This window comes from Candida orthopsilosis (assembly GCF_000315875.1).
Source record: "Candida orthopsilosis Co 90-125, chromosome 2 draft sequence".
NCBI lineage: Eukaryota > Fungi > Ascomycota > Pichiomycetes > Serinales > Debaryomycetaceae > Lodderomyces > Lodderomyces orthopsilosis.
In genome coordinates, this window is record NC_018295.1 from 1,685,726 (window position 1) to 1,696,888 (window position 11,163).

The following is an 11,163-nucleotide window of genomic DNA, read 5'->3' on the forward strand; positions in this document are numbered from 1 at the left end:
ATCTTGCTTGTGATAATAAAGTTACAAAAAATTTTCTGCTTACTTTAATCACTCAACTTGGATTAACCATGGTTGTCATATTGATATGACTTTCGCACAACAAGGCTCAACAGATGAACCAACATTCAGGCTGAGCTCTACATCGAATCGAACCTATTTGGAGACACACCCGGAAATATCGTTACGACGAAGTCAATCCAATCGATCTAAAGATCATTATCACCATGAAGAGCAACTCGTAGAACCAAAATCTTTGCCACTTATCCATAGATTCGTCACTAATTGGCTAATAATGGATCCTGTGCTACTACAGATATATCAAAGGCAATTGCACGGGACCAAGAATTACGAGATTGAAAAGGATCCTGATGCCAAGTTTGTTTTCTTTTTTGGTGGTCGATTACGAAGCATCAAGGGTAAACCGGTCAATGTTATAACTGGTGCAATGATTGTTATTCCGGTAATTATCTACTGCATATTTGAAGCCAAATGGCAATGGCACCATTTACTGCCGGCAGTGGTGGTAACATTTATCTACATTTGGTTGCTTGCATTTTGTCATTTTTGGAAAGCGGCTACAAGTGATGCTGGCGTATTGCCAAAAAATCTACATATCCCAAAGTCTATAAACAAAGAACAAGTTGAGAATCCGCCTGATGAGTACTTTAACGCTATCACACTACCATCGTACGGAAGTACTCGAGACGGGGTTGTGGTTAAATATTGTTCAACTTGTCATATATGGCGTCCACCAAGAACTAGTCATTGCGGTACATGTCAAGTATGTGTTTTAAATCATGACCATCATTGTGTGTTTTTGAACAATTGTGTTGGAGAAAGGAACTACATGTACTTCTTGTGGTTCTTGTTGCTAGCTTGTGTGGGGTGCATTTATTTGTTAATTATTTCAATTGTTCAACTATGTTATTATCAAATTGGAAATGTGGCAGACGTGACAAGTATATCTCAATCCGCAAAACACTTTCCACTCAGCTTGTTTTTGGTGGTCTACTCAATTTTAGCACTATTTTATCCTCTATTATTGTTAGCATTTCATTTATTCTTGACTAGTCAAAATATCACTACCCGAGAGTACTTGAACAATGTATACAGGAGAAAGCACGCGGATTTCGTCAATGTGTTTGATACCCATTCAATTTGGAAGAATTTGTATATAAATTGGTTTGGTTCCTCACGAGCTGTCAGTTTGACATTCCCTAGAAATGAATACCAACCGGGGGATATTAGGTATGAAAAAATTGAACCTTTACAGTTGTTCAGCATAGAGTACTGAATAGATTTTGTTAAATTTACTTCTACTTTAATCACATGTAGGTAATACAGTCCACCTCAATTTCCACTGTGTCTTTGGTAGCGATATTGCTTCATTCCCTCAGCCCTGTCAAAATTTCTTTTTTTTTGTTGTTTTTGGAAATTTAATGATTACTATGAATATCCATATCATATATCTAACGAAACAATTAGATCACCAACGCTATAGTCAAAAACTATTCAGATTAAAGACACTACACTTACATACTACTATTTTTCCTCCTTATGAATACTATATGACAATAAGCTAGTAAAACCAACTCAAATTATGGTAAAACGACATAAGCACCAACATCAGCGCCTGCCGTCGGATGCATCACCACTGCAAGAAGGTATACTACGACTGGGTACTCCCCATAGCAATCTATCTCGCAACCTTTCATATCAATCATTAGATAGTTATCGACTACATTCACCTACATCAGATCACAATGACATACAACTGAGGTCACGAGCTCCATCACCACCACCTTTATTGCATCATCGTATCAATAGTCAATCGTCAAGGACAGCGACAAGCCCTATTCACTCGCATCACAGACTTCATCATCCACGACCATTAGTTCGTTCATATCTGACTCGTGGGTATATATCGCCGTATTCAAGATCACCAAATCGATCACAGCTGATTGATTCAGTCGACCCTATAGATGCAACAGATCAAAATTTTCATCTTATAAATGCAATACTCGCTCATTCTAGACCAGCAAGCCCTGTGTCAACTACTGCTCAGACTTTTACCACAGAATCGCAACGAGGTGAACCAGCATTGAATAGAGCAATAACGGCCTACACCACTGCCAATGCCTCGAAACCACGTGCAAATAATATCTTAAATTTATCACAACGAGTATTGACTTGGTTGTATTCTATTTCCTTAATTATTATCATCATTGTCATGTTGGCTTTTATTGCCGTTACACCCATTGATGTTATTGTCCAAACGTTGAGAGCAACCAATGCTATTGCAGTCAAGACATTTCTTGTCATTATAGTCTGTGTGGCGTTTTTATTCTTCTCATTGATTATGTACTTGGGAAGAGTATACTCGTTCCGAGTGGCCATGAATGATGTTTCATCTAAATCATTGTATATCCCATTTGAAGGTGACTATCCCAATGATGTTTTTCACTACATTGATCTGAAATTGAAATATAGTGTTGATGTTGGTAGAAAGGCTGGTCCTTTACATCAAGATTATCCTATAAATCATCCGGGTTTATCACCACCAGAATATATTCAAAATCGTAATCCAGGAATGGAGGGGAAACTTTTACCACCCAATATATCTTATGAAGATGTGTTACAAAGTTTAAGCGATAAATTTCAAATTGGGAAAGTCTTTACTGTTGAAGATTTGCCTGTTAATTTATCAGTCAAGGAGATGTTATTGTCGATTTATAAACAAATATTGGAGGTGGAAGAACCGAGTCATTTGTCCAAAAATATGCCAGACATTCCCGGATTGATTGCAACTTATGAAAAATGTCGTTTTGGAGGAGGATTAATTGATGAAAAAGATTTATTTACATTGATGGTGGAGATTGACAAGTATGGACAATTATGTCAAAATGATTTCCAACTGAAGTTGCCTCGAAAGAGAAGAATGGTTAGGTCAAGTCAATCATCAAATACTTATGATGCAGGTGAGGGTGGTTATCTTTCCAGTAGTGATTTTCGTTATTTCAGTAGTGCAATATTTGATGACCTGAATGAACCAAATTATGCTGCTCAATATGATCAATATGGTTATGATTATGATGAGTATGACGACGAGGGAGAATCATCGACAACTGGTGATGAAGACCATTCAAAGAAAGTAAATGAAGCTACGAATTTGAAACCATTTGCGTTTAAACCTCATTACAATGCCCCAAAAAATGGACAAGAGCAAAATGAACGTCAACAACAATTGTCACAAGATGACCAGGATCGTGAACTGAAAGATGAAAAAGAACAACTTTATCGTCCATTGAGAAGACAATCAAGTGTTAGCTCTTCCAAATCAGTGATTCGTAACAAATTAGCGTTGAACCATAATGCAAGTAGGCATACATTACTGAATTTGACCTATGATGGAGGGGATGGATTGGGAGATACACATTCATTATTTAGACATCGTAGTGGATACGTTACTGATTCGGAAAATGAGGATGATTATGATCATGGTAGTGGCGGGAGAATTTCGCATATTCCAATTCCTCGAATACGTGTACATGGAAGAGATGAAGAGGAGGATGTTGACAACGACGAAGACGTAAGAGGAGAGGAAGAAGGAGGATACGATGATGGTGATGATGGTGATGATGATGATGATGGAGAGAGCTTCTATCGGTTCAGAAGACGGGAACATTCATCAATCAAAACCAATCACTCCTGAGAGATCACCCAGTCGGTAGAGGAGTATAGACATTCTTTTAGCATAAGCACAGACACACATTCATACGTATATACATATGTATTTTAATAATTAATTTGATAATACCACTTTTGTTTTATAAGAGTTTTCTCGTCAATTGTGAAAGTAAGTGTGTAGTTGTCAAAAGTTTATCCGAAAGTTAATTCTAAACTCCGGACAAAAAAATTACGTTCCTGATTTTCAATGAAAAAATAAAAAAATTACATGTTTTTCAGCCAGCCAGCCAACACACGAGGTACCATTATTACTATTAATTACCCGCCGCTAGAGTATCGCTTGTACAATATCATTGTGAATAACTCAAGTTTCACATTCATTACTCACACCCATTGAAATTTATACACGGCCGCCTTTTATTTAATAGTATTTACCTTGTCATTTTATCATCAAAGAACGTATATGGTGACATCAGCATTATCCAAAACTTCCATATAAATCAACCCTAAGTCATGTCCTCACCACAAGGCAAAGTACCATCCCTGAACATAGGATCATCATCATCATTATTGCCAGAAGATTATCTTTATTATCTAGATTATCTTCCCGATTTACAAAAATGCATCAATTTATTCATGACGTTCACACCATTATTCTCCTATGGATCAACATGCATATCAATCTACAAGCGACAAACCTCCTTAGGTTTCAGTATAGATATCTGTGGTACAATGTTTATGGCAAGTATATTGAGAATATTATACTACTTGTGTCAACCTTATGAAATTACTCTATTACGACAATCAATGGTTATGATCGGTATACAGTTCATTTTGCTCAAGATCAGTTTACGATATCGACCTCATAATTATGATCCAGAGTTGCTTACTCCGTTACCTAGATGGGATCTGGAGTTTGAGAATAATTTGCCGAGGAGATTAAGTGCATCGAATTATATTGTTGAGCACAAAAATTATACTTCATTAGGCATGGTTAATTGGTTTTTGATGCAAGTGAGTGATGGGGTATGGTTGAGTTGGAGTTATTTCAAAACGGGGTTTAAACAAGCGTTGCGATTATTTGATGTTTATTATAAGCGTCCAGTGTTATTTTGGCAATGGTTGGATGAATCTAGTTATTGGATGTTTCTTGGTGGGTTTACAACATTTTTTGGGGTCTTAACTTTGCTATTCCATAATAACGTCACTTATGCAAATATAATTGGAATATTGGGTCTATTCATTGAATCATTGTTGCCCATCCCACAAATCCTCATGTTGAATAGAATCCAATCAGTTAAAAATTTCAAAATCATATTGCTTCTATCTTGGTTAGGTGGTGATTGTACCAAAATTTCCTATCTTTTATATGGAACAAATGATGTATCAATCATTTTCATTGCCGCTGGGTTATTTCAAATGAGCTTGGACGTATATATTGCATTTCAATATTTGTCGTTAAAATATGGTGATTCTTGGGTTAAAGCAAAATTAGGGATGGAAACTAGTACACAAAGAAAATCAGTTGATGAAATTGTTGATCATTTGGTTTTGAATGTAAGTAGTTCTCATGGAGCTTATCAAAAGGGTAGTAGTGTTGATGGTGATAATGATGGTGAACAATACGAAATGAATGTGTTTGATTCTGAATTCAAGAGTCGATCTGCAAGAGGTTCTCCATAAGAGAGTTTAATAGAGATAACAGAGAATACAATCAAAAGGTGATATGTACATGTAAACTTTCATTTGTACTATGTATAGAGATATATTAAAATTAAGTATTAATAGTATTGTGCTCACTTTCAAGCAGCCGCTGCAATTGTAACTGGATGATATTCAACATTTTCCTTTGCCTCATTAATCAATTCCAATGCTTCATCACCAACAATTCCATGTTTAATCTTGATATGTCTTGATAACGCATCATTTCTTGAAAATGTCTTTTGTTTGCCGTTACCCAAACCTCCTTTATATCTTCCTTCACAAATGACACATCGATAAATCTTCTTCATTGATGCATGTATGGTATTTTGATGTCTGATTAAATCATATGGACGAGAAAATTGCTTATTGCAAACTTTACCCGTATTTGGATTCACCAATTCACAACGATGATCAGGATTAGTGGCAGATATTTCAGCACCCAATTTATATGGATGTTCAATGTCTATAGTCTCCTTATTGACTCTGGTAGATGTACTTTCAGAACCTTCCCTGTCCATATTTTCATCATCAGAGTTGTCAATCATCATTGCATCCTCGTCATCATCATCATCAATTGAAGTGTGAAAGCTTTCCTCTTCTGGCTCCTGTTTTATATGTATTGTATCTACACTAGTTGTAGCAGGCTCCGTTTCAGGAGAAGATGCTGATGATACAATTGATAAAGGTGAAACTTCGGTAACAACAGGTTGGCAAACCGAATCCTCTTCAACTTTGATAACTGCCTCATCGTGCAATTCTTGTAAAGCAGGATTGCCCAAATCATGATGATCTTCGTCATTTTGTTCCTGAAGGTGTTCATGTTCTTGTTCCTGTTCTTGTGGTTGTTGTTGTTGTTGATGATGATGATGATGGTCTTCTAATGATATATTTTTGAAAGCATCAAATGTGGAATATTCATTAGAATGGTTATTGATAATGTTATAACCAGAATTGCTCATAATATAATCATCAAATTCTTCATCAACATGGAAATAATTATCTTCATCTCCTTCATCATCAGATAAATCTTCTTCAATTTCTTCATGTTCATCATCCAAATACAAATAATCGTTTTCATACCCTGGAATAATGTCATTTTGAAATTCTTCTATTGAGTTAGCATTAATGATATCATTGTTATTACTTGGTGGAACATAAAATGATTCATCCAATTCAGATGCATGAATAACTTGACCTGGTGAAATATCAGGATTATACAACAAATAATCTTCATCTATGGTCTTCTTTTTATTATCTGTTGGTTCCAAATCATCAATAGTTGTAATTCTCTTTCTTCTTCTTTGAGGAAATGCTTGAGGTAAAGGAGGAGGTTGAGGGAACAAGCCGTTGTCTAAACCTGGACTCTGTGATCTATATAGTGGTGTTTGTTGTGAAAATGCTTGTGATGGCCGTATAAATGAATTTGGATTAGCGTAATTGGTAAATGGGTTGATATATGTAGATTGTGAATCTTGTGGATATTCAGAGTCCGGTATTAGTGTCTGTTGGTTTTGCTGCTGTTGTTGGAGCTTAAACTGATCAATACCCTCCTTTGTAGTAATTTGTTCAAGAAATGAGTCAGGGATATTTAACATATTACCCAAGTTATTACTTGAATTATTCTGGTTTGCATTATTGTTATAAAATGAGTCTCTAGTGGTGTTTAATTGAGCAAAAGGTAGGTTTGGTGAGGAGCTAACTGAATTTCGATTAGACGTGTGGTTATAATTGGTGGTGGTGGTGGTGGTGGTGGTGGTGTTATTAAGATTGAAACCATCGTTGTAGTTATCACCAGCACCCTCTTGCTTACCATTGTTGTTATTGTTGTTGGTAGTAGTGAAAATAGGTGAGGATGGTATTTGATACAACTCTTCATCCATCATATCAGTCATAGTTCTCTTTAACAGTGGTAAAACAGCTAATGAAGTCATATTGCTAGGTGTGTTGTTGTTGTTGTTGTTGTTGTAATACTTGTTGATTTTTGTTATGGTGTAATGAGTAATAATGCTGGTGTAGTCTGTGTAGTAGTTGTTTAGTTGTTATTGAGTTGTTATGTACTCGGGTATATATGTATGGGTATTGTTAGTTAGATAGATACAAGTGTAAGGTGTGACGTAGTCAGAGTTGGCTTTAGTTATAGGTATAGTTGGTGGTAAGAAAGAAAAGTGGTGTATTTGGTGTTGCAATTTTTAAATTTGTTCTTTGCTATTTGTTTCCCTCCTTTTATGGATTATTATTCAACTTGAATTTTAAATTTCTTTTTGGGTAATTACTAACAAACTAGCCCATACATGTATGATGTATACATTACTATATACAGGAATATACCAATATAAAGACGATATATATGCGGATATACCAAATAGAGTGATTGCCATACTTTTTCCATATGCAAAGAGTTAAAGAGCTAAAGGGAAGGTGAGATGTGATGTGTACATGTGTGACCTAAACACCATACTTCGTAAAAAACAAGGATAGGTGTCATCAAAGTTATATCAGTTGGGAAGTGTTTGCTGTCAATTTTTACCATATCGTGTGTAATGTGTCTTAGGCTGTGTGTGTATGTGTGTGTGTCTCACATTTTCTGTTCTATTGTTTATGCTTAATAATAACAATGCGCTAACAAAGAGGGAGAAAGAAGTAATTTATTCTATCATCTTCCATTTTAAGTAATTAGTACACTACTACTTGTCTGTGCTATATGCAGTATTACCTAAAAACATACAGATGATCTTATTTATATACAAGTTTACAACATCAACAACAGCAACCACAGTTTTCTTTTTCATAGGACTCAACACTTGTCTCCTTAGCCATTTACTTTGTATCGGTGCAGAGAAAGTATCGAAGTTGTACTATACTACATAGATATACAAGAGACTAATATACAAAGACAAGCGTCTCCTTTTCTTTTTCGAACAGAGTGTAAAATGCTATGTGTAAATTCACGTCACCCCCTCTTTAGTTTCGTCTTGTTTCGTTTTGTTTTGTTTTGTTTTGTTGTGTCTTATGACTCAACAAAATATATACATATAAACGACTATAACCGTATCCCAGTCTCCTATTTTCTTTCCTCTCTCGTATAAAATCTAGAATAGCAATGACCTCTGACCTCTGCTCCGTGTGTTTTCCGCTTTCCTATATCCGCATAATTTCATATGATCTATTTCTATGATATTGCTTGGCGTGTTAAGTAATGCTGCATAACCCAAGATTTTATCTCCGAAATTAACTAGTTCGGATGTATTCCCAATTGGGCAATAATATACACACACAGAATTTTATATTATTCAATCTTGGGGCATAATGCTATTGTTAGCTGGGTCCTACAAAGAGATTCCCGCTTGGTAATTTTGTCTCCACCTTAATCATCACTCAAATAAAATGGAAAACTTCTATGTAACGTTACAGTTTGAAATGATATCCATGGTATTATATTGAGTATTAAGTTTTGTTATTAACTAGGGTCAGCGGGATTGGCTTTAGTGCCACACTCTAATCATTTGACAAACTCAACGTCTGTTTACCTTGTACTCATCTAAAATACCTTTGTCTTTGTCTTTGTCGGCCGTTGATATTGTAACAGTGTGATATCAACTAACTACACTATTCCGTTACTTTTCAAGTCTTAACAGGGCTATCATAAGGTCCACAATCTCAGATTTACTGCATAGGAGAATAAATCTGTATATCTATTGGTGTATTAGAGGGATCGGAGTTTCTTTGCATGTAATGCGCTGTGGATCGGATGTAGACACACACACACACACACACGTTGCAAAAGAAAAAGAAATTCACAGACTAAAAATCTAAACAACATATTTATATAACAAGATGATACATCTAATCCAGCTCATCTTCCATCTCATCTTCCATCTCATCTTCCATCTCAACCTATCTCTAATCTAGTCACTACTTCACCAACATCAACCATCAACAACAACACTCACTTAATAACTACTGCATAACTTCATTATGACCATCCAACCTAAAGTCAAAACAGGTGGTCCATTTACTTGGACTCAAATTCAACAAATTGTAAATACAAATCAATTGGAATCATTTGCCAGAAGCGAAGAGCAATACCACAGTTATCAAAAATTCAAACATGATTTGTCATCGCAAGGTATAACCATAAATGATCACGTACTTAAAGATGAATTGCAATGGAAACAAGCTGATATTCGACATCAAACTTCGACACCGTCACCACCAGAATACACAATATCGCAACCACAAGACCTTATATTTTACAATGATAACGATATAAAGATCATCTTCAACAAGTTCCCATATTATTTTGAAAATTCAGTGGTTCATTTATGCATTTGGTCGAAATTAACCATCCCCAATGATGTCAATTCATCAGTGGGAGATATATCCCCATTAACTAAGCGTATAATTGAACGATATTTACAAAAGACATTTATCGATAAAGGTATACCAAAAGAAAACTTGGTATGGTTCAGAAATTGGTCAAGTTTACAAAGTATTCGAAGCGTTAGTCATATTCATGTACTTTTACGTAGTGCTGATGAGCATTTTATTCGAAAAATTATCGGAACTTCGGGAACTACTTTATCATTGGATGATTACAAAGAGATATTGAATGAATAGATAGAAAGGAATAGCCAAAATTAAATAAAGTTTATAGATTTAATAGAATTGGGTCATTTAGATGTGTGCATTTGTAGGCGCTGACTTGCATGTGCCTCTGCTCTCATAGTTGGTCCCACAACTGAATCCTTCATTGACAACGATATTCGTGTAGGTCTGATTGACATGGCATTACGGTTCTAGTCTCAATGACATCATAGTATTTTGTGTCAATTGAAATGCACTTGGTAGCCCAATTTTTTGTCTCTGTGCAGTGTGGCTCCTATAGTTTATTCTTGATTCGACTGGTAGCTTCTCGCATATTCTACAACATTCGATAATATTCTAAACCCACTTTTGTGTACAACTGATATGCCAAATTTGGACTATGATTATTACTACAATTGAAAATTTTGAAAAATTTCAACAACTGTCAATTGGACTATAAATATATCATCAAATGTCTTTAAATTTCCATCAATTGATAATTTTCCTTTTCCCTTTTCTTCTCTAGATTACATACATTAATAAATTAAACATATACAAACATGTCTAAAGCTGTCGGTATTGATTTAGGTACTACTTACTCCTGTGTTGCTCACTACGCCAACGACAGAGTTGAAATCATTGCAAATGACCAAGGTAACAGAACTACTCCATCTTTTGTTGCTTTCACTGATACTGAAAGATTAATTGGTGATGCTGCCAAGAATCAAGCTGCTATCAACCCAGCCAACACTGTTTTCGATGCCAAACGTTTGATTGGTAGAAAATTTGATGATGCTGAAGTTCAAAACGATCTTAAACACTTCCCATTCAAGATTGTTGACAAGGGTGGTAAGCCAAACATTCAAGTTGAATACAAAGGTGAAACCAAGGTTTTCACTCCAGAAGAAATCTCATCCATGGTTTTGGGTAAGATGAAGGAAACTGCTGAGGGTTACTTGGGTGGTACTGTTAAAGATGCTGTTGTTACTGTTCCAGCTTACTTTAACGATTCTCAAAGACAAGCTACCAAGGATGCCGGTTTGATTGCTGGTTTGAACGTTTTGAGAATTATTAACGAACCAACTGCTGCTGCCATTGCTTATGGTTTGGACAAGAAAGGTTCAAAAGGTGAACACAATGTCTTGATCTTTGACTTGGGTGGTGGTACTTTTGATGTTTCATTGTTGA

General features: G+C 35.6%; 6 protein-coding genes across 6 annotated transcripts; 5 read left to right on the forward strand and 1 right to left on the reverse strand. All coding sequences in view use genetic code 12, as the record gives it.

The window, feature by feature from the left end:
• Positions 1–85: 85 nt before the first annotated feature.
• Positions 86–1,294, forward strand: CORT_0B08100 (Erf2 protein; the record flags this gene model as incomplete). Its single annotated transcript, XM_003867903.1, has 1 exon — positions 86–1,294. One exon carries the CDS (start codon positions 86–88, stop codon positions 1,292–1,294), a length of 1,209 nt encoding a protein of 402 aa, XP_003867951.1.
• A 306-nt stretch (positions 1,295–1,600) lies between these two features.
• On the forward strand, positions 1,601–3,712 carry CORT_0B08110 (hypothetical protein; the record flags this gene model as incomplete). Its single annotated transcript, XM_003867904.1, has 1 exon — positions 1,601–3,712. One exon carries the CDS (start codon positions 1,601–1,603, stop codon positions 3,710–3,712), a length of 2,112 nt encoding a protein of 703 aa, XP_003867952.1.
• Positions 3,713–4,200: 488 nt separating this feature from the next.
• On the forward strand, positions 4,201–5,370 carry CORT_0B08120 (hypothetical protein; the record flags this gene model as incomplete). The annotated part of the gene is made up of 1 exon (XM_003867905.1): positions 4,201–5,370. The coding sequence occupies one exon, from the start codon at positions 4,201–4,203 to the stop codon at positions 5,368–5,370; it is 1,170 nt and encodes a 389-aa protein (XP_003867953.1).
• Positions 5,371–5,489: 119 nt separating this feature from the next.
• On the reverse strand, positions 5,490–7,322 carry CORT_0B08130 (Rpn4 protein; the record flags this gene model as incomplete). The annotated part of the gene is made up of 1 exon (XM_003867906.1): positions 5,490–7,322. One exon carries the CDS (start codon positions 7,320–7,322, stop codon positions 5,490–5,492), a length of 1,833 nt encoding a protein of 610 aa, XP_003867954.1.
• A 2,044-nt stretch (positions 7,323–9,366) lies between these two features.
• Positions 9,367–10,008, forward strand: CORT_0B08140 (hypothetical protein; the record flags this gene model as incomplete). Its single annotated transcript, XM_003867907.1, has 1 exon — positions 9,367–10,008. The coding sequence occupies one exon, from the start codon at positions 9,367–9,369 to the stop codon at positions 10,006–10,008; it is 642 nt and encodes a 213-aa protein (XP_003867955.1).
• A 527-nt stretch (positions 10,009–10,535) lies between these two features.
• Positions 10,536–11,163, forward strand: CORT_0B08150 (Ssa2 HSP70 chaperone; the record flags this gene model as incomplete). Its single annotated transcript, XM_003867908.2, has 1 exon — positions 10,536–11,163. A coding segment is annotated over one exon (628 nt), but the record flags the coding sequence as incomplete, so codon positions are not given.